The sequence below is a fragment of the Pleurodeles waltl genome, chromosome 6 (assembly GCF_031143425.1).
Source record: "Pleurodeles waltl isolate 20211129_DDA chromosome 6, aPleWal1.hap1.20221129, whole genome shotgun sequence".
NCBI classification, from domain to species: domain Eukaryota; kingdom Metazoa; phylum Chordata; class Amphibia; order Caudata; family Salamandridae; genus Pleurodeles; species Pleurodeles waltl.
The window spans coordinates 31,142,216-31,164,242 of record NC_090445.1 but is presented as its reverse complement, the minus strand read 5'-3'; the positions used below and the strand labels follow the sequence as shown (position 1 = coordinate 31,164,242).

Genomic DNA, 22,027 nt, shown 5'->3' with positions numbered 1-22,027 from the left:
AGAAAAAAAAGAGTGGACGAAGGAAATGAAGTCAAGGAGGGAACAAAAACTGAAGGAAAGATGAAGGGATGCGTGGGAGAAGGATGCAGCGGTTAAGGAAGAAGGGATGCAAAGGGAAAGAAGGAAGTCGTAGAAAAACGACTAAATTAACAAAAGAAAAGGAGAAGGACAACAGGGAGAAAATAGAAGGAAAGAATGGTGGGAAGAACCCAGGGAGGAAGAAAGGGAGAAACAATGGGAGAAGAAAGAAGAAAATAAACAAAAGAAGAAAGACAAAAAAAACACACAAAGAAAAAGAAATGGAAGAATGAAGGAAGAAAGAAGAAAAATGGAAGGAAAGATGAGAAATAAAGAAATGAAAGGAAGACATGAAAAAAGGAAGGATTAATAAGAAGCAAGGAAGGTAGACCGAAGAAAAGAGGAGTGAAAAAGTAGAATGAGAAGAAAGAAGGGAAGCACAAAAGACGGGAAGAACAAAAGAAGGGGAGATGGCAAGAAGGAGAGCACAAGAAAGAAAGGAGAGATGAAAGAATGAGAAACACAGAAAGTGAGAAGGAAGAATGTGTGAAGAAAGAATATTCATGGAGAAGAATAAAAAGGAAAGAATGAGAAGCCAAAATGAGGAAAGAAAGTAGAAATATCAAGAAGAACGAATCAGTGAGAAGAATGTCAGACTTATGTTGGAGCTGGTGGTGCGGGGCTAAGGTGTCCATTCTAGATCCAGTGCTTAATTTGAGCTGGCGGTTTCTGGAGCTCAGCACCAGCACTTAATTGCCAAAACCGGCTCTTATGACTGTCGGTCCACATGATGGCGCTGTTTGTTTTATTTAGAGATGTGCATAGGAACAGTTGTGTATTCATTCAATATACATCAAAAACGACTAATACAAGCCATTCTTGTAGTTTTGGGAGCCTGGCATGGTCTGAATTGTCTCACTTGCAGAAGTTTGATGGTTTGTAGATGTGTTGATACTGCCATTGCCAGCGCTGGCAGGGCCAATGGGTGGTGTAAGGTGCAGAGGGTTCCCGATGCGGGCCCTGGCACTTAATATTTTACAAATTAACCACTGAGTAAATCTTCAGCATCCTTACGACTACCCAGGCCATCCAAGCCACATTCTTGGCCATCTCTGGCACATGATGTCTAGCAGTGCCTTGTGATGGGCATCCTGGCATAGGGTTGGCACCTGATACATTTAGTGGCCCCGATGAGCATATGATCTGCATCCCTGGCATCTGCTTGCAGTACATGGCACGAAGGGTAGATGCTATCCACGTGAGACAGTAGTACACGTGGGCTTTCTGAAAATGAAAAGCTGGGATTTGAATGACAGAAAGTTATTTAAAAAATGTGCACACTTTTGTCTGTGGGATTTGAGCTTATTCACCTAAAATGAAAAGCTGGAATTTGGCAACAAAACGTCTTTTCGAGAAATGGGAACCTGTTTTTTGGGATAAAATGAGTACAGTTCCAGGATTTATTTAAATATGGTGTTTGAGTGATGATAATGTGTGCCCTAGCAAATGATCAGAACAGGTTCATGTGGTTCACCCACGCGTAGCCCTTTATTCACATTATCACATCAGTTGTCACATAAGACTCCATAAATTGTAACAAATCCCCAAAGGAACAGCAGAAATCCAAACCAGACATTCACTTAAGCGATGATTTCAAGATAGTACAAAGACAGCAGCAGATGGTTACGTCAGTCGTAGAGACATAAACATTGTGAACAAACAAGATCCTCGATAGCTCCTTGCTGCTAAGGCTGCAGTGTGCATTGTGCCAGCACGCCCCACCTAGCGCCCCAACCCGGGCATCCAAGCAGTAGAAGGCATCATCAGAAAGACCATTGGCACACCAACCTTGGACATCCCTCCAACCCGGAAGATGACCTGGGTGCACTGGAAGGGGGCAAAGAGACCTGGTCAAGGGGCGCGCTGACGCCTTCCCATGCGCCTCCTGATGACGGAGTCGTACATTCCCCCAGCGCCCACTTCTGCCTTTGCGATGGGGGGAGTGCTCCTGCCCGTGACGCAACTAAGGGCGCCCTTCCCTGAGGTGATGGAGTCACCTGGACATTCACACTGAAACTGGAACACTGATTGCTGATGCTAGTTCCTTGGTCCAAGAGAGCTCCAGCTGCTGTGGTGGTTTATATATAATTTATGTAGAGGCGTTTCCTAACCAATATTGGCAATTCCTTTTATGACATTATCAATTCCCACACTGCCCCCTGTAGGTTTATTCATTGTCTTAAACATACGACTGAAACATTTGTTGGAAAGAGCAAAATGGGAAACTGAAAGGAGCTGGAAGGCAGAACTGAAGAAAGGTGGTGTGTACATAGCTTGCAAATGTCAAGTTGCATACACAGGTCCATTAAAGTGTCTCTAAGTCCCATAGCTTTTTAACCAGTTTTAGATAAATTGGACCCAAAATGCCCATTTTCGGAGGCATTTTCTATCAAGTTTTCTCCAACACCCCTGAGGTGAATCAGATTTGATTGCCACATCTTTGAATTATCAAAATACTTAATTAATGCCCCTTACAATTGTGGATAAATCTTATGGCCTTACCAGCCAAAGTATTTGAAAAATTCCCAGTTTTGATATTTCTTCGAAAATGTCAAGAAGAACCGTGCCTATGGGACCCCCTCGCCACTTAATGCCAGAAGGCCATCCTAAATCGACAGTATTTGATTTCTTGGATTATTTCATGAGTGTCGAATCAAAACTGCCCGTGAACTTGAAGTGAGTGCAAGTTATAGCGCTTTACATAACACCGCAACAAATTGAGGCAACCTCCACTATAAGGTACTGGTGTGTCGTGTTTTCTGTTGCTGTGTGTTTTTGTCTCATTGTTTACCATGGTGTGGTGTTCACAAAAAAGAGGGATTTAAGTTGTATGCTGTGTCTTGTTTACATTGCGTTAAGAGCAGGGTAGTGTGTTCAGACTGTGACCTTTGTGTAGTGGCTAGGACAGTGTGTACTGAAGAGACACACGATTTCTGCTTAAGTACTAAAAGTCTGGACCAAGAGACAATGGTCCTCATTATAACCCTGGTGGTCCGAAGACGGCCAGTGCAACGGTGGCGGTCTCACCACCGACGGTCTGGCGGTGAAGACCGCCACATTATGAGTGTCGCAGGTTGGCCTCTGCCAACCCGCCACATCCCTACTTGTACTGCCAGGGTGGTTGGACAGCTGGGCCGGAGATTAGCATCTCTGACCCGGCAGTCCAATGAAGATCGCCGGCGTTATCATTAGTTGGCTTTCCATCTGGGTTCCCGCGGCGGTAGCACCGCCACGACAACCCTGGCGGAAAGGCTACCAGTGACAGGAAATCTCTTTCATGTCACCGGCAGACAACTCACCCAACCCCCCCCCCGCAATCCCAGTACTCCCCCACCCCACTTCCATACCAGAACCCCCTCCCCCACCCATTTCCAGAACAGCACCCCCTCCCCACATACACGCGCACACACACACGCACCCGCATACTCATTCACCAACACGCATCCATACACACATTCACACAAACATTCCAACATGCACTCACTTCAACAGTCATACACGCATTCAAACACCCATTCACACATGCATTCAAGAACGCATACACACATGCATGCACACTTACATTTACACATGCAAACAACACCCACACACACACACACGCACACACAACACCCCCACCCTCTCCCCTATCAGATGATTGACTTACCTTGTCCGGTGAGGACGTCATCCGGCAGGGAATGGGAACAGGCGCCCCGCCGTCAGGACACCGCCAGGCCGTATTACAGGTCGTAATACGGCTGGTGGAGTCCTTTTGGTGGGACGAGGCCGGTATCGCAACCGCCCCAGCGCCACCATGACTACTGGTGGATTTCAGCCAAAATTGTTGCGGAAATCCTTCATTACTCATAATATGGTGGTCGGAAGACCACCAGCACTGGGGTCTTCTGGTGCCCGTGGCTTCGGCAGTCTTCCAAAAAGACCGCTGAAGTCGTAATAGGGGCCAATGTGCCTTGTCTTACAAGACATTTTTTTATTTAGTATGCAAACCAAAGGCAGGTCACCCAGCAAAGGCCCAAGCGTTCCTTATCCGTGCCAGGTCCCTAAGTTACAGCAGACTATGAACATCATAAAGTTTTAAAATGAACTTAATTAAGTAAATTATTTCCATCTGGATTCTAAATATGCATTTTCATCTTATGTCAATAACTTGAATATGTGACCTGGACCATGCCTTGGAAACCTGACATGGTTTGTGCCCTGCTATCAGTGGCGGCTGGTTTGTATTTGGGGCGGGGAGGGGGATAGGAGGGAATCCAATAATAATGTTTGGAAAAAAAGGCATTTAACTGATGCAACGGATCTCCCTCTCTTACGGTGTCCTCCTCGTCGTGGCTCCAGTGCGAGGACCAGGAAACAGCGCTACTACATCCTGACGCTGGTTTCGTGCTGGTAACCAGCGTCAGGATTGGTGGAAGCGGGCTCTCAGCGCTGGAGGCCTGTGCCTTCTCTAAACCAGTTGTCTGGGTTAGAGATGTTTAAAGTGCGCATGTCAGGTTGGCCGTCGCAAGACAGCCGGCCAAAGGGACATGTGCACTTTAAACTAAAGTGAACAGCCCCCTGCAGAGCAGAAGTCGCCCGCCCCGTCCTGACACTCCGTACAGGGGTGCCAAAAAAGAATGTGGCTAAATGCGCTAAACCACGCCTTGGGTATGAGCACCCCTAAATTATGTACTGGGGGAGAGTTATTACCTGCATCAAGGAATAACCATATTAAATACATAAATGTAGTATAGAGAAAGTGAAACTGATGAGTCCTTTGTCATGACAATGTTCTGTTTCACTGTCACACAAGTTCATGTTTACACCACACATTGTTCCCAAGCTGATGACATTTAGGGTTTTAGAAGACTCACAAACACGTTGTATCCCTTCTGAAGGTCCAATATCTATGATATTTGTATAATGCAAACATAGCCCAAGGCAATGGAGCCTGTACAGGCCCAAAGGCAAAGATGCAGTTAATGGCAGAAAGCTGGGTTCGGAGAGTGGAGGTGAGCTGTGACTTCTCTGGTGGTCTGTGATTTGTTCTCAGCTGTTTCATGCCAGTCTTCTAGCTCCACTGCAGGCACAGGCTCCCAGCCTGCCCTGCGGCCAATCCGAATGCTGCTCTCATGCTGCTGACAGCATGAAAGTAGCTTTAGGATTGGCCGGAGCGCCCTGGCTTCGCACTCCACGGCAGACTGGGAGCCTGAGCTTGCTGTCTCCAACAGTGCCGGGTCGGAGAGAGCTCAGTGCGCATGTGTGTTTGGCAGGCTCGAGACGGCTGGCCAAACACATGTGGACTGAGGGGAGTGCTGTACTCATCATCACCATGGCCCCGCCCCTTCAAAAATAAAACGATAATAAACATAGTTTATTATCGATTTATTTTTAAAGTTTTGCAGCTGCTGCTGCTGCTGGCGGGGGAGCTACAGCTGATCATGCTGAACTCTTCTGCCGGGCTGTTAAGTGAAAGAGGGGTATCCAGAGACCATGCAGTGAAGTAAACCCGAAAACGAAGACATTGGGCTGAGTTGACTAAACAAAGCTCATCTTTTGTTTCTGGAAGTGTGCACACATAGGCTGTTTTCTGCGGCACTTTAGATTGAAAGCTGGTGGGGGGGGAACAATCTTAATTTCAGCCAGGATGGTGTTTCAAAGGCAGGGACCCCACATAGTCTGGCTTTGTGCCACACTGTAGATTGAAATCTGGTAAAGGGGGACCAACCATCATATCACCCCGGAGGGTGTTTCATGGGCAGGGACCTCATGTAGGCTGGTTTTCTGGCACACTGCAGATTGAAAGCTGGTGGGGAGGGAACATCCTTTATATTACCTAGGACGGTAGTTCCCAACCTGTGATCTGGGGACCCCTGAGGGTCTGCAAAGTCTCCTCAGGGGGTCCGTGACTGCTTAGAAAATTAAATAATATTAACTGATAAGGTCCCCAGCATTCAGTAGTGACTCAGTGGGGGAGGGGGGGGGGGGGGGGGAGGGTGCATTCCAAAAAAGATTCAGTAGGGATCCCCAAGCTCCAGTAATGACAAAGTGGGGGACCACAGAAGTAAAAAGGTTGGGCACCAGTGACCTAGGAGGGTGTTTCATGGCCAGGGACCCCACATAGACTTTCTTTCTGCGATATTGTAGATTTAAAGCTGGTGGGGAGGGAACAGCCATCATGTCAGCAAGGAGGGTCTTTCGTGGGCAGGGACCTCACGTAGGCTGTTTTTCTGTAACACTATAGATTGAAAACTGGTGAGGAAGTAACAGCCATCATATCAGCCAGGAGGGTGTTTCATGAGCGGGGACCCCACATAGAGTGGTTTTCTGCCACACTGCGGATTGAATGCCGGTGGGAAGGGGGCCAACCATATCACCCAGGAGGGTGTCTCATGGGCAAGGACCCCACGTAGGCTGTTTTTTTGCCACACTGCAGATTGAATGCTGGTGGGGAGGGAACTGCCATCATATCACCCAGGAGGGTGTTTCATGGGCAGGGACCTCACGTAGGCTGGTTTTCTGCCACACTGCGGATTGAAAGCTGGTAAAGGGGGAACTGCCATCATATCACCCAGGAGGGTGTCTCATGGGCAGGGACCCCACGTAGGCTGGTTTTCTGGCACACTGTAGGTTGAAAGCTGGTGGGGAGGGAACAGCCATCATATCATCCAGGAGGGTGTTTCATGGGCAGGGACCTCACGTAGCCTGGTTTTCTGCGACATGTAGATTGAAAGCTGGTGGGGAGGGAACAACCATCATATCACCCCGGAGGGTGTCTCATGGGCAGGGACCCCACGTAGGCTGGTTTTCTGCCACACTGCGGATTGAAAGCTGGTGGGGAAGGAACAGCCATGATATCAGCCAGGAGGGTGTTTCATGGGCAGGGACCTCACGTAGGCTGGTTTTCTGCCACGCTGCGGATTGAAAGCTGGTGGAGCCATCATATCACTCAGGAAGGCGTTACATTGTCAGGGACCCCCAAGTGGAGGACCCAGAAGTGGTATGAAGCACCAGGCTTTGGATGGAGTTTAAGGGTGCATGTTGATGAATGGGAGATGGGGTCACCAGTATAGAAGGCTGGTGGATGCTGGATGTGATGTGGTCGCCTAGGAAACCAAGGTGAGGAGCTTGAACTCTGTACCTGGCGGCGCCCAGCCGCTGGTCCTGAGAGGTGGACTGGTGCTGTGAAAGAATGGCATTGCCCGGGTTACCAAGTTTAGTACTTTGTCAATAGATGCAAAGGCATCCTTTGTGATGCCCATAAGCGTGCCATGCCAATGATCACAGCTATGAAGTTTAGTGATTCACCAGAGCCGTAGCAAGGATGCCATGGGCCCTAGCAAAAACATGACAAATGGGCCCTCTGATTGCTGTTGGTGGTAAAATACAGAAATAATCAGCGTTCAGTGGGTCCCTGAGGTCTCTGTGCCCTGGTGCCCCTGAACCTGCTGCATCGTTGCTAGCTACACCCCTAGAACTGATTGGTGACGCAGAACAACATCTTGAGCTGAAGTCTGGATTCCGTGGCCTTGGTGGGGATAAATACCCTCCCCCTTAGGTATATCCTGTAGCCAAATGGCACTCCAAGTTTCTATCTGGGGGGGGCTTGTTGGGGAGCACACGTTCCACGTTTGAAAGGGGATAATGGGAGACCAGACCACAGGACGAAGGAGAGGGGGCAGGATTGGGCAGTGTTAGCACCACTGTGCCCTTAAAGCACTCTGGGGCATCACCAGTGAGCCAGATGTGTTTGTAGACAGAGGTGTGCACCCTGGAACTGTGGGAGAGAAAGGCTGCTAGAAGCAAGGAAGGGTTAGCAACTCCAAGGCTTTTATGATTCTCAGTTGGCAGCGCTTCGAAGCACTGCAGTGGTGACCACACTGGCACGAGGCGCAGACACGTACACAAGAACTGTTCAGCTGCCGATAGGCAGGACCACTGGAATTATGCGGCAGGGAAGGGTAAATTATGCGGCAATTTAAAAAAAAGGGCAAATTATGCCGCATAATATTGCACCTTTTGTGATAGTTTTCTTGATTGTTTTGTTATTTTCAAAGTTTTCTTCATTATTTTGTCATTTTCAAACTTGTTAGGGCACTGCCGGACCGCATTCGTACCAGTTTAACACCCAAATATAGCAATATAGCAACAAAAATATACGTTTGCAAAGGGCCTTCCACTGCGCGGCAATACATGCGCTGCATTTTCCGTAACTTTTTTACTGTTTGAGCTAGAAACACATTTTTCTGTAAATGTGGCAAATCTGTAATTATTGTATTGTATTGTAATCATATTTATATAGCGCTTACTACCCCTGACGAGGCGTCGAAGTTATGCTAAAATCGTATAAATTGCATAATTACAGTGACCCGGCTGATGGCACTGGAGTGAAGCTCCAAGTCGCAGCTGCTACTGGGGGGGGAGGGAAGCGCACAAAGTGCAGGCCAGCACGCAGAGCAGGGGGCGCCAGGGGAGGGGCAGTTAAATAAAAAACTTACCTGCCCCTCTGTGATGTGCCGCTCCTCTCCAACTGCCTCATCTTCTCTCCCCAACCAATCAGGACGCCTCTTGCATGCTGTTACACAGCATGAAAGAAGTGCAAGGATTGGCCTGAGTGGGCAGAAATGCCGCTAAGTGGGAGAGTGGGGTAATGCGCTTGGTCTCTAAAATACAGCCAGGCAGAGAGTTTCAAAGTACGCATAGCACTCCTCCTCCACTTGACGTGGAGGAGGTTGGCCCCACCCTACGAAGGCGGAACAATAAAGGGATAATAAAATACTTTTATTATCCCTTTATTTTTTCTGCTTTTCGTCAGTGGGGCGACGCTCCTCTGCCATAGTGGAGGGGCCGCTCCTGGAAGCTCCACCGATGCAATAAAGGTATTGATCTCCTTGAACATGCCATCTCCTCGCAGTCTTGAAATTAATTCATACATGTATTCAGTTGACGCTAGCAGTGCGAGTGTGTGGAGGCCGAGGAGGAGTTACATGGAGGGATTGGCTTGGGATTTTGCCTTGCCTTCTCCACAGCCTTGACAGAGACCCTCTTTTCTTTTGCAGTGCTTACCTTCGTGCAGAGCCGCCATCGGTCTGCGGCGCCGCACACTCCGCGGATACTGCTCTACGGATCTCCCGGCAGCGGTAAAAGCCTGCAGGCCGCGCTCCTGGCGCAGAGATACAACATCGTCAACGGTAAGGCCCGCTCCCCCGCCAACCTGCGGAGTAAAACTCCAACAGAGAAGGCCGGGGCCATCGTCAAACGCAGGTCCCCTGTGTCCTTCCATGATTGCTTTTCCCGCTCTTTGATTCAGGTGCCATTTTGTAGGGCAGCAGCCGTGGTGCAGGCAGGGGTGCATCTTCACTGGGGTGTTACTCCCCCCCCAATAAATGTATTTTATGGAAAATAAAAAGGTACAGGTGCCTTCAGTCAGGTATGGTGGGGTGTCTGTCAGATTGCTTCAGGAAGTTTTACACCCACACAGACAAAAATGCACACACATTTTCTCCCTCTCTGTTTTGGAAGTCTTCAAAAATGTTGGTTAGTTTTACAGAATGTTGTCTCTCACTCAGTACCCCTTCCAGCCCACATTCTTCTCCCTGTCCACTGCCCCTTTAGCCCCTCTCATGCCCCCAGGTTGTCGTATAATCAGGGCCCCTGGAATTCTGCGGCAGGAGAGGGCCGAATTATGCGGCAGGGTTGAGCAAATTATGTGGCAAGAAACGTTAAATTATGCAGCACATTTTGTAGTAGTATCACTTCATTATTTTCGTCATTTTTAAACTTGGTAATACTGTATGGGCATTAGCTGCACCTCATTAATACCGGTATAACACCAAAATATAACAATAAGCAACAGGAAGTTAACCACTCCAGCTTTGCAAAGGGCCTTCTACTGTGCGGGATCACTGCATTTTTAGTAACGTTTGAACCGTTTGAGCTAGAAACAAGTTTTGTTGTTGTTAAAATCAGCAAATTATGCAGTAGATGATGGACTATATGGCAAATCTATTATTATGCGAAAATCGCTGTGGCTGCAAAATCGCATAATTCTATTGGCTCTGCGTATAATATATTTTTACATTATATGCCAGCGTCATTGTTGGAACATCTGAAGCTTGCCAAACCCCCCCCTTCCCACACACACACAGCCTTTCTGACCAAGTTACGCCCAATGATGCAGGGCGCAGCCTTCTACGTGTCGTGTTTACTGGTTGTGTGCACTGGAATCGGGCGCCTTCCCTGGATTCTCGGCCTGGACCACTAGCCTCTCCTAGCAATTTAAACAGGTGCTGCACCAGGGCCAGTGGTTTCAGAGCAACAAATATTTCAGAGGCGAAGATTTGAGTATCTGAGAGCGTGTAGAAGTGTGTGCATGCATGCGTATGGCTGCGGGCCTGTACATGTGCACATACAGCCCTGCAAAGTTTACCAGGTCTATGCGTGATGAGCTGTTCCAGTCCAGCTTTTTCTTTGAGTTCTGGGACTTGTGGTCTTCCTTATTCTAGCGCTTTAAATGGGCAGGCACTGTCTGGTACTGATTACCTGCACTTCTTTAATTTGAAGGGGAGAGTACCTGCACTTCTCAGCAATGTTGCAATACATTACAATGGATGAGTATTGGCACTTCTTAAAAGCAAACAGGTACTCTAAATAGAGAGTACCTGCACTTCTATATTTCCATTTAAAGCACTTGCTTATTCCATTATAAAACAGTACTACAAGTCCCAGAATTCAAAAGATAAAAATTAATCTGGACTGAAGCGGCACATCACGCGTGACCCCGGGAAACTAGGCAGATATGCACATGTGTGCCCCCATATGTGTGCGCACGTGTCTGCAAGCATATGAGCATGTCTCATGCATGTATGTATGTTCATGCGCGTCTGCGTGAATTCATGCATGTTTGTTTCTCTGGATGTTTGGTACATGAGTGCGCATTTGCATGTTTGATTCTGTTCATGTGTGTTTGGGTATATGTTTTGATGTTGTGTGTGTTGTAAGTAGTGGCTGCACAGGTCAGGGTCCCACAGTGAGCTAAGGGAAGGATGGCTTCCACTCACCCCAGTCGAATGGGGCAGCACTCTCTGGACTGACTGGAAAATGTCCCAGTTCATTCCAGACCCTGACCTCGCAGGTCCCCAAACTAGCAGAGAATGATGGATCAATTCAGGTGTCCCCTCTGTGTGATGCAATGACCTTGGGTGAGCTGGGATCTCAGCTCACGTCTCGTGCCCCCCAAGTATTCATTGCAGCCTTGTGAATACCACAGCGCAGGCAAGTGATGGTGCCAGGGAGGGGGCAAGGCCCAGGAGGGGAAAACTATATGACCAGGAATGTGTAGGTCATGGGCAAAGGAGCCCCAGCGACCTCTCTCTCACCTCCCCCTCTCGCTCTCTCCATGCTGGTCTTTCTTCCATTTCTCTATCCCCGCAGCAACAGTGGTTCTATTTCTACCTTTCGCTTTGCTCTGTTCTCTCTCCCTCCCTTGTCTCGGCCTCATCACCTTTCTGCCTCTCAGTCCCCCCCCATACCTTGCTCTTCACATTGCCTCTCTCTCCGCCACCTCACTGTATCTTATCCCCCATTTCTGTACTTTAACTCTCTCCGTCTCACGAGTTAGTGGCTCACCACCCCCACTCTTCTTCACTTCCCTGCCCCTCTTTCTGGTTCCTCTGTGTCCCTCCACTCTTCCACCTTCTGTCTTTCTCTGCTTCCCCTCTCCTTGCCTCCTGTCTCTCGCCTTCCTTCATCTCATGGCTCCTACCTCACATGCATTGCCTCTCTATCTCTGCTTCTCTGTGTCCCTCCCCCTCTCTCACTACATGGCCTCTACCTCCACCCTTCCTACAAATACAGCTTCCTCTACCTTTCTTACAACCTCACCTCACTCCCTACCACGCCCTCTGCCCTCCTCTAAATCTCTACCTTCACTCACTCGTGTTGCTCTCAGTCTGTAAGAGATGTAATTAGGAGCCTTCCTTACCTCAGCTGCCTGCCTCACTCCTCTGTGTCTCACTCCTCAGTCTGTCTCACTGATCTGTCTGTGCCTCACCCCTCTGTCTGTCTCACTCCTCTCTGTCTCACTCCTCAGTCTGGGTGTCACTGATCTGTCTGTGCCTCACTCCTCAGTCTGTCTCACTCCTCTCTCTGTGTCTCACTCCTCAGTCTGTGTCTAACTGATCTGTGTCTCACTCCTCTGTCTATGCCTCACACCTCTGTCTGTGTCTGACTCCTCTGTCTGTGCCTCACTCCTTTGTTTCTCACTCCTCTGCTTCTGCCTCACTATTCTGTGCCCCACTCCTCTGTCTGTGCCTCACACCTCTGTCTGTGCCTCACACCTCTGTCTGTGCCTCACACCTCTGTCTGTGCCTCACTCCTTTGTTTCTCACTCCTCTGCTTCTGCCTCACTATTCTGTGCCCCACTCCTCTGTCTGTGCCTCACACCTCTGTCTGTGCCTCACACCTCTGTCTGTGCCTCACACCTCTGTCTGTGCCTCACTCCTTTGTTTCTCACTCCTCTGCTTCTGCCTCACTATTCTGTGCCCCACTCCTCTGTCTGTGCCTCACACCTCTGTCTGTGCCTCACACCTCTGTCTGTGCCTCACACCTGTCTGTGTCTCACTGATATGTTAACATCTCACTTCTCTGTATCTCTCCTCCACCTACTTGAGTTATCTCACCCCTCTCTCTATACTCTGCCTCTCTCCATCTTTTGACACCTCCAGATTCTCTACCTTCCCTCGCTCCCTCTGTCTCACAACTCTTCCTCGCCCCTCTACCTAATCTCTCTCTTTAGCTTTCATCCCACTTACTACCTTATCTCTGCCTACCTCACCCTTTCTCTTTCACTACATAACCTCTCAGTTTACCTCAGCATTCATTCCCTACCTCACCGCACCTCACTCACTCTTGTTGTCCAAAGTCTGTAAGAGATGCATTTTGGGAGCCTTGTTTACCCCCATCTGTCTGCCTCTGCTTGGAGTTTCTGACGTGACCCCCTTACATGATGCCCGAGTAGACAGGACCTGCCCCTGTCCCTGCTGCAGTGACTCCAGATCACAGGCTCCAATGTTGAGCAAGTTAGCTCTGGGGGTTGAGCATCAACAGCAGAGATCTGTGTATAACATCTGGGGCAGGAGTTTCAGTCTCGGTAAGAAAGTTCAGTGTCTTTCTGTAAGGGGCACACACCCTGTTCAGGCCCTCTGCAAGCAGCACACACCCTGTTCATGGCCTCTGCAAGGGGCACACACCCTGTTTAGAGGGGGCACGCACGCTGTTCAGGTGCTCTGCAAGGGGCCTGCGCCCTGTTTAGGCCCTGTGCAAGGAGCCCTTGCCCTGTTCAGGCACTCTGCAAGTGGCCTGCACCCTGTTTAGGCCATCTGCAAGGGGCACGCACCCTGTTTAGGCTCTCTGCAAGGGGCCCTCATCTTGTGTAGGCCCTCTGCAAGGCACATGCACCCTGTTCAGGCGCTCTACAAGGACCCTACGCGCGGTTTAGGCCCTCTGCAAGGGGCACAGATCCTGTTCAGGCCCTCTGCAAGGGGCACACACTCTGTTTAGAGGGGGCCCACACCCTGCTCAGGCCCTCTGCAAAGAGCACACACCCTGTTTAGGCCCTCTGTAAGGGGCACACACCCTGTTCAGGCCCTCTGCAAGGGGCCCACACCCTGTTCGGGCCCTCTGCAAAGAGCACAAGCCCTGTTTAGGTCCTCTGCAAGGGGCATACACCCCGTTCAGGCCCTCTGCAAGGGGCCTTCACCCTGTTAAGGCCCTCTCCCAGGGGCCTGCACTCTGTTTAGGCCCTCCGCAAAGTGCACACACCCTGTTTAGGCCCTCTGCAAGGGGCACACATCCTATTTAGGCCCTCCGCAATGAGCACACACCCTGTTTAGGCCCTCTGCAATGAGCACACGCCATGTTTAGGCCCTCTGCAATAGCACACGCCATGTTCAGGCACTCTGCAAATGGCACACACCCTGTTCAGAACTCTGCAAGGGCCACGCACCCTGTTCAGGCTCCCTGCAAGAGGCACACATCCTGTTCAGGCCCTTTGCAAAGAGCACGCACCCTGTTCAGGCCCTTTGCAAAGAGCACGCACCCTGTTCAGGCCCTCTGCAAGGGGCATGCACCCTGTTCAGGCCCTCTGCAAGGGGCCCGCGTGCTGTTCAGGCCCTCTGCAAGGGGCACGCACCCTGTTCAGGCCCTCTGCAAGGGGCCCACGCGCTGTTCAGGCCCTCTGCAAGGGGCCCGCGCGCTGTTCAGGCCCTCTTCAAGGGGCACACACTCTGTTCAAGCTCTCTGCAAGGGGCACGCACCATGCTCAGGCCCTCTGCAAGGGGCCCTCACCCTGTTTAGGCCCTCTGCAAAGAGCACGCACCCTGTTCAGGCCCTCTGCAAGGGGCACGCACCCTGTTCAGGCCCTCTGCAAGGGGCACGCACCCTGTTCAGGCCCTCTGCAAGGGGCACGCACCCTGTTCAGGCCCTCTGCAAGGGGCACGCACCCTGTTCAGGCCCTCTGCAAGGGGCACGCACCCCGTTTAGGCCCTCTGCAAGGAGCACGCACCCCGTTTAGGCCCTCTGCAAAGAGCACGCACCCTGTTTAGGCCCTCTGCAAGGGGCACGCACCCTGTTTAGGCCCTCTGCAAGGGGCACGCACCCTGTTTAGGCCCTCTGCAAGGGGCACGCACCCTGTTTAGGCCCTCTGCAAGGGGCACGCACCCTGTTTAGGCCCTCTGCAAGGGGCAAGCACCCTGTTTAGGCCCTCTGCAAGGGGCACGCACCCTGTTTAGGCCCTCTGCAAGGGGCACGCACCCTGTTTAGGCCCTCTGCAAGGGGCACGCACCCTGTTCAGGCCCTCTGCAAGGGGCCCTCACCCTGTTTAGGCAGTCTGCAAAGAGCACACACCCTATTTAAGCCCTCTGCAAGGGGCACGCACCCTGTTTAGGTCCTCTTCAAGGCACATGCACCCTGTTCAGGCCCTCTGCAAGGGGCCTGCGTGCTGTTCAGGCCCTTTACCAGGGGCACGCACCCTGTTTAGAGGGGGCTCACACCCTGCTCAAGCCCTCTGCAAGGGGCCCACACACTGTTCAGGCCCTCTGCAAAGAGCACACACCCTGTTTAGCCCTCTGCAAAGAGCACACACCCTGTTTAGGCCCTCTGCAGGGGGCCCGCACCCTGCTTAGGCCCTCTGCAAAGAGCACACACCCTGTTTAGGCCCTCCGCAAGGTGCACACATCCTGTTTAGGTCCTCTGCAAAGAGCACACACCCTGTTTAGGCCCTCGGCAATGAGCGCACGCCCTGTTCAGGCCCTCTGCAAGGGGCACACACCCTGTTCAGAATTCTGCAAAGAGCACACACCCTGTTTAGGCCCTCGGCAATGAGCGCACGCCCTGTTCAGGCCCTCTGCAAGGGGCACACACCCTGTTCAGAATTCTGCAAGGGGCACGCACCCTGTTCAGGCCCTCTGCAAAGAACACACACCCTGTTTAGGCCCTCTGCAAAGAACACACACCCTCTGCAAGGGGCACGCACCCTGTTCAGGGCCTCTGCAAGGGTCACTCACCCTGTTCAGGCCCTCTGCAAGGGGCACGCACCCTGTTCAGGCCCTCTGCAAGGGGCACGCACCCTGTTCAGGCCCTCTGCAAGGGGCACGCACTCTGTTCAGGCCCTCTGCAAGGGGCACGCACTCTGTTCAGGCCCTCTGCAAGGGGCCCGCACCCTGTTCAGGCCCTCTGCAAGGGGTACACACCCTGTTCAGGGACTCTGCAAGTGGCCCGCACCCTGTTCAGGCCCTCTGCAAGGGGCACACACCCTGTTCAGGCCCTCTGCAGGGGGACGCACCCTGTTCAGGCCCTCTGCAGGGGGACGCACCCTGTTCAGGCCCTCTGCAGGGGGACGCACCCTGTTCAGGCCCTCTGCAGGGGGACGCACCCTTTTTAGGTCCTCTGCAAGGGGCACACAACCTGTTCAGGCCCTCTGTAAGGGGGACACACTCTCTTTAGGCCCTCTGCAATGGGCAAATGCCCTGTTCAGGCCCTCTGAAAGGGGCACACGCCCTGTTTAGGCCCTCTGAAAGGGGCACATGCCCTGTTTAGGCCCTCTGCAAGGGGCTATGCTCTGCTTAGGCCCGCTGCAAGGGGTACATGCCCTGTTTACGCCCTCCAGAAGGGGCACACCTCCTGCTTAGGCCTTCTGCAAGGGGCACACGCCCTGTTTAGGCCCTGCTTTATTCAACCAACACTCCTCCATCACTCTGTGTACCTTCGTTCAGTTGACAACTGTTGCTTTCTACATTCATTTACTTTTCTAAGATCAGTGCTGCTCCTTCCTGGGAGCAGGGAGGGAGAGTATAAAGTAAATATTGCGGAATATGATTGATCCACCCCAGCACCCTGTTTAACATGGAAGAAGGGATGCCCTGAACACCACCCAGGATGCTTTGTTCCACCTTCATCAAAATGCAGAGGTTCCCAAGCCCAAACTTCTGGGTGGCACAAGCGTCATTTATTGTACAACTAAACTGTGGAACAACCTTCCATTTAATCTAAAATCTCAGACCAACCTGCAATAACTCAGGAAAGCACTAAAAACATGGCTGTTTTCCAATCTGTAGAAAGACTTTGGACTTTGGATCCTGCTTGACTGTTGCCAATGCCACGATGCCCCTGGGCATATGCGCGCTTTATAAGAACATACAACATAACAATACAGCTAAGTCTCAGGTTATGGTCTTCATAGCCCCTGTCCTATAGCGGTTATGAGTCCTACTCAAGAGAAGTCATTGTTACCTACTAGTGTGGCTGTGCAATCTATATAGGGGCATTAGTCGCAGTCCTGTAGTGACTGGTGGTGACATTATCGACACTTGCTAGAGGGGCTGTGCGCTATCCTTGGGAGTAGCTAGCCCCACCCTGTAGGGAGACTGTATGGTATACTCCGGAGAAGCTACCCTCACCCTGTAGAGCTGCTGTAGGCTGTACTCAGGAGCAGCTACCCTCATCCTGTAGAGAGCCTTTAGGCTATACTCGCGAGCAGCTACCCCCACCCTGTAGACCTTCTGTAGGCCGTACTCCGGAGCAGCTACCCCCATCCTGTAGAGAGGCTGTAGGCTGTACTCAGGAGCAGCTACCCCCACCTTTAGAGCTGCTGTAGGCTGTACTCGGGAGCAGCTACCCTGCCATGTAGGCAGGCTGTACGCTGATCGCTGGAACAGCTACCCTTCCCCCTACCCTGTAGAGCGGCTGTAAGCTACACTAGAGAGAAGCTGCTCCCAGCCTGAAGTGAGGCTGTTGGGGTAGTCAGGAGCAGATACCTCCATGCTGTAGGAAACCTGTAGGCTGTACAGTGGAGCAGCTACCACCATCCTGTAGGGAGGCTGTAGGCCGTACTCGGGAGCAGCTACCCCCACCTTGTAAGGATGTTGTAGGCTGTACTGAGGAGCAGCTACCCCCACCTTGTAGAGTTGCTGTAGGCTGTACTCTTGAGTAGCTACCCCCACCTTGTAGAGTTGCTCTAGGCTGTACTCTTGAGTAGCTACCCCCACCTTGTAGAGTTGCTGTAGGCCTTACTCTTGAGTAGCTACCCCCACCTTGTAGAGTTGCTGTAGGCTGTACTCTTGAGTAGCTACCCCCACCTTGTAGAGTTGCTGTAGGCTGTACTCTTGAGTAGCTACCCCCCACCTTGTAGAGAGGCTTTATGGGTAAGCTCAGAAGTTTCTATCCCTGCCTTTTAGAGTGGCCATAAGCTATCAATAGGAGCAGCTCACTCCTGGAATCAGTTATTCCTACCTTATGTAGGCTGTGAGGTATACCCAGTTATAACTGTGCCCAGGTGTGACTGTTCCCACCCTGTAAAGAGGCAGTGAGCTATACAGTGGCTGAGATTGTATCCAAGAATCACTCGTCATGTGCCCCCAAGCCAGTAGACATTTCACCCACATCCCACATGCTTGACCAGTGCACCCCTACATCACAGAACAGTGCCGTCCTGCCTTGAGGCCTGGAGTTCAGATCCCTCTGATGCAGTCCCCCTTGTCAGAGACTTTAAGTCTGCCTTCTGGCTCTAGCTGGCTAGTGCCATGTCTGCTGGACATCAATGTGTGCCATGTGGCCTTTGTGCCAACTGCATGTTGGTCTCAAGCTCTGGTACTGTTACATGTTCTCATTCACAGCTCCTGGTTGTCCTGCATTCTGTGTAGGAGCGCCAAGTGCTCTACCCTGTTACCCTTCAGAGTGGGCATGGTTACCCTGCAGAGTGGGCATGGTTCGGATAATCAGCACCACCAAACCCAGACTGGTTGAAATATAACACAAGCAAGAGAGTAATTAATGTACTGGTGCAAACAAAAAAGCGCTTTGAGGTTTTACACATGCCCAGTGCTTCTGGTAGCCGCAGCTGAAGATGCATGCTCAGAATGATGAATGAATGGAGATGTTCAGCGGGCTCTGGCCCCAGGGTACACTGACAGCTGTGCCTGCTGGGGTTCGATGGCAGCTCATGGGTAGCAGGAGCAGTGTAGCTCTCAATAGTGCAGCAGGTTCAGTGGCACTGGCCAGGATCAGGGAACTGCAAGTCTGTTTCCCTGGCTTGCATTACAGCCCATTGTAACCCTGCCACGTTACTGATGTATGTAGCTTCTGGTCTCCTGTAGGTCGAAGTTTGATAGTCAGTGTCACCAGGTATGAGATTTCGAGGGCTGAAAGATTGAATTGGACTTTGGCAATAACTGTTGTTAAAAAATATACCCAGCAAAATGTGGAATTCTGTTCACGTACCTCTTATTTTGAGAGCCTTTTTTGTTTTCCAGCAGAGCCCATGGACCACTTGCTCTCCTGATCCTATTTAGTACAGCACCTGGTATTGTCTCTTGATTTTGTGCTGCTTTGGCCTAAGATACAAATTCAAGATTTCTGATGGATACTTCTAAATGCAGATTTGTCACCTTGTGAATATCCCCGGGCCGAAGACTGCATCCGGAAAATTCAAAGCAGTGCTCCTGCTTTCCGACAGGTGGCTCCTTGTGACCCTGCGTCAATGCCATTCTGCTTCAGAAGTGACAAACAAAGCTGCATATAAACGACTGTCATGTGCCCTGACGTCAGTTCCTCTCTTTCCACGCCTTCAGACGCGGATCCGGAGCTCTGCTTCTTTCTGTTCTTTCAAATTTTGACAGTGTGCATGTGATGTAACCCCCTAAGTGTAGGGGACTCAAGCCTTGTATCAACTGTCACAAACAGATGTTTGTGACATATCCCCGCAAGGTGTGCCGTTCGGTGCTTGGATTTGTTGTACGTCTCCAAGGTCTGCGACGAACTGCACCCAGATGAATCCAAAAGCCATTCAAGATCACAAGGCAAAGCTCTATGTGGCAAACAGGGGAAGGCTCCAAGCAGGTCCTGCAGGAAGTCAAAATCGAGAGCGTGGGCCCGATTCCAGTCCCTTTTCCGCTCCTTAAGTTGAACCCGAGGCCAATCTTCCTTAAGATCGAAGTCTTCAGGTAAGTCAAAGAAACATAAAGTCCAAGCGGGGCTTTGCCCTTCCCGCCATTCTTCGGGCACGGCACAAGCATGTCACTGTGTCTTTCATTCTCGCTTTTGTTCCTCCGTAGAGCTGATTCCTTCTCTTCATCTAATGCTCCCCAAGTTCCCTTGCCCATCGGCGACTTCCCAGCAAATTGAAGGCTTTTGTGAGGTTATGCTGTGCATCTTTGGCCCACCTTTGGCTCCCTTAAGGAGCTGCTGGCCCTATAGTCTGATTCCTACTGATGGGTTTCCCTTGGTGCTGTCTGGACTTCTTGAACCCACCTTGGGATCTAGACCAGAGTTGGGCTTGGTACCAAAAACCAAGATAAAACCTCTCATTCATTGACACCGATACCACTGGCACCGGAGGAGGACCAACAACCCGCCGTTGTGTCTGACTCCGAGCCAGCTTTGGCTTGACCCTGACCCAGGTCACGTCCACTTCCTGACGTGCCACAACCTGTACTGAACCCATCAGGCTCTCATACCATCCTACTACTGCGCAGCTGTGCACATACATTACACCAGCTTTTTAGATCTGACACTGATCATTGCCAACCATATTGAGATGACTTTGGAGGGACAGGGAAGAACTTGCACCTCCTTATGATGCAGACGACTGGTACGTGGAATTCCAGGAGGTTTATGGAGTGGACACTGCACCCAACACCGGATTGGTTCCCCCCCCCCCCCACCCACCCCTCAAGCTAGTGACAGAGGAGAGTATTTACTTCACCACAGTAAAACGAAGGGCTGCTGAGGTCCTTGACCCACACCTCCCAACTGTGGTCAAAACAAATGTTAAAACAAATGTTCCCACAAAGATCCTACAGCCTGGCCGGGCACCGACTGGACTTCTTTTGCCCTTTAATGACGCCTTTACTAACCAACTGTTAGGCACTTGGGCTAAGCAATGCTTTGGCCTACCAGTCAACCATAGACCTGTTCCAGGTGACCCAGGTCCTTTGACCCAGCATCCAACACAAGACAGCTTGGTGGCACACGCGTCCACCGGTAAAGTAAACCCTAACACTTTTCCGACCACTCATCCCTGACAGGGAGTCGAAATGAGCTGACACTTTTGGCAAGCATATGTTCTCCTCAGTCTGCCTTGCTCTGAGGCCAGTTAATGCGAGCTGCCTACTGGAATGTTATAACCATGCACTTAGGGACATGGTGGGTGAGGACCTAGAAGACACCCGACTTTCACTAACTCAAACCATTCAAGATGATCGTGATGCAGCCACATTCGTCATCCTAGATTGTCTAGGCTGGACTATGGGAATTGGTGTGGTGCTTCAGTGCCACACATGGATGAGGTTCACAGGCTTCTCCAGGGTCGACCAAGCATCCTCCATGGACATGCTTTTCTTCAGCTCAACCTGTTTGGTGAAAAGGCAGACACAGACCTGGAACATTTTAAAGTAAGCCACGCCACAGCATTTCATCCTTTTAGTCAATATGCCAGGGGCCTGGCGTATCAATTGTGCCAGCCCCCACTGCCTGCACCATGGGCTTCACAGCCCTTTCGACATCGCGCCATGGGTCTGGTAGACAACGGTTCGGGCACAAGGTTCCTCCCAGTTTACTACCCCTGCTGCAATGACCACAACACAAAGCTTCTTTATTACGCCCTTAGCTGCACACAGACATCCAGTGGGAGGCAGGATCGCACACGTCCAATAGGAATGACAAAATGTTACATTAGACAGATGGGACCTGCGTATTGTCCTGTGGGGTTCCGCTCTGCCATTCCGTTTCAACCCTCCACACCTTCCACCTACAGTGGATCACCTGTCAGAGGACCACCTGTCCGTCTTATGCCAGACATTGCAGGCTCTTTTGGCCAAATAAACCATAGAGAGTGTGCCAGCCTCAGAAGTAGGGACACAGTGTTATTCCTGCTACTTCCTTGTGCCAAAGAGGGACGGAGACCTCTGGCTTAACCTGGATCTTCTCTCTTTAAATGCTTTCTTGTACAAAGAAAAATTCAAGATGCTCACAGTGTCCCAAGTTTTGTCTGCCATGGATCTTAGAGAACGGATTGTGATGTTGGACTTAGAAGGCGCTTATTTTCACATCCCCATTTTACAGGCCCACAGGTGCTACCTGCTTTTTAACGTGGACCACAAGCACTTTCAGTTTGCCATGGTCCCTTTTGGCCTCACCATTGGTCCCTCAGGTGTACACAAAGGTGATGGCATTAATCACTGCCTTTCAGAGGAGGTCGGGACACCCGTCTTCCCCTACCTGGACAATTAGCTATCAAAGGTGGACTTGCTACAGTAAATTGCAGATCACCTCCAGATGTTAACAAATCTCTTGACATCCTTGAGGTCCTAAATCAACCTGCGAAGTCACGCCTGATGCCTTCCAAGAGGCTCCCCTTCGTCTGAGCCATCAGTGATATGATGCACTTTATAGCCTTTACTCTAGGACAACCAGTCCA

At 50.9% G+C, this 22,027-nt stretch overlaps 1 protein-coding gene across 3 annotated transcripts in view; it reads left to right on the top strand.

Annotated features, from left to right (window-relative positions):
* Nucleotides 1–22,027, top strand: part of AK8 (adenylate kinase 8) — a 424,031-nt gene that overhangs the window by 255,858 nt on the left and 146,146 nt on the right. For all 3 annotated transcript variants that reach the window (XM_069237123.1, XM_069237122.1, XM_069237124.1), the window contains one exon: nucleotides 9,117–9,248. In XM_069237123.1, coding sequence (XP_069093224.1) covers nucleotides 9,117–9,248 — 132 coding nt within the window. The remainder of the gene's footprint in view (nucleotides 1–9,116; nucleotides 9,249–22,027) is intronic.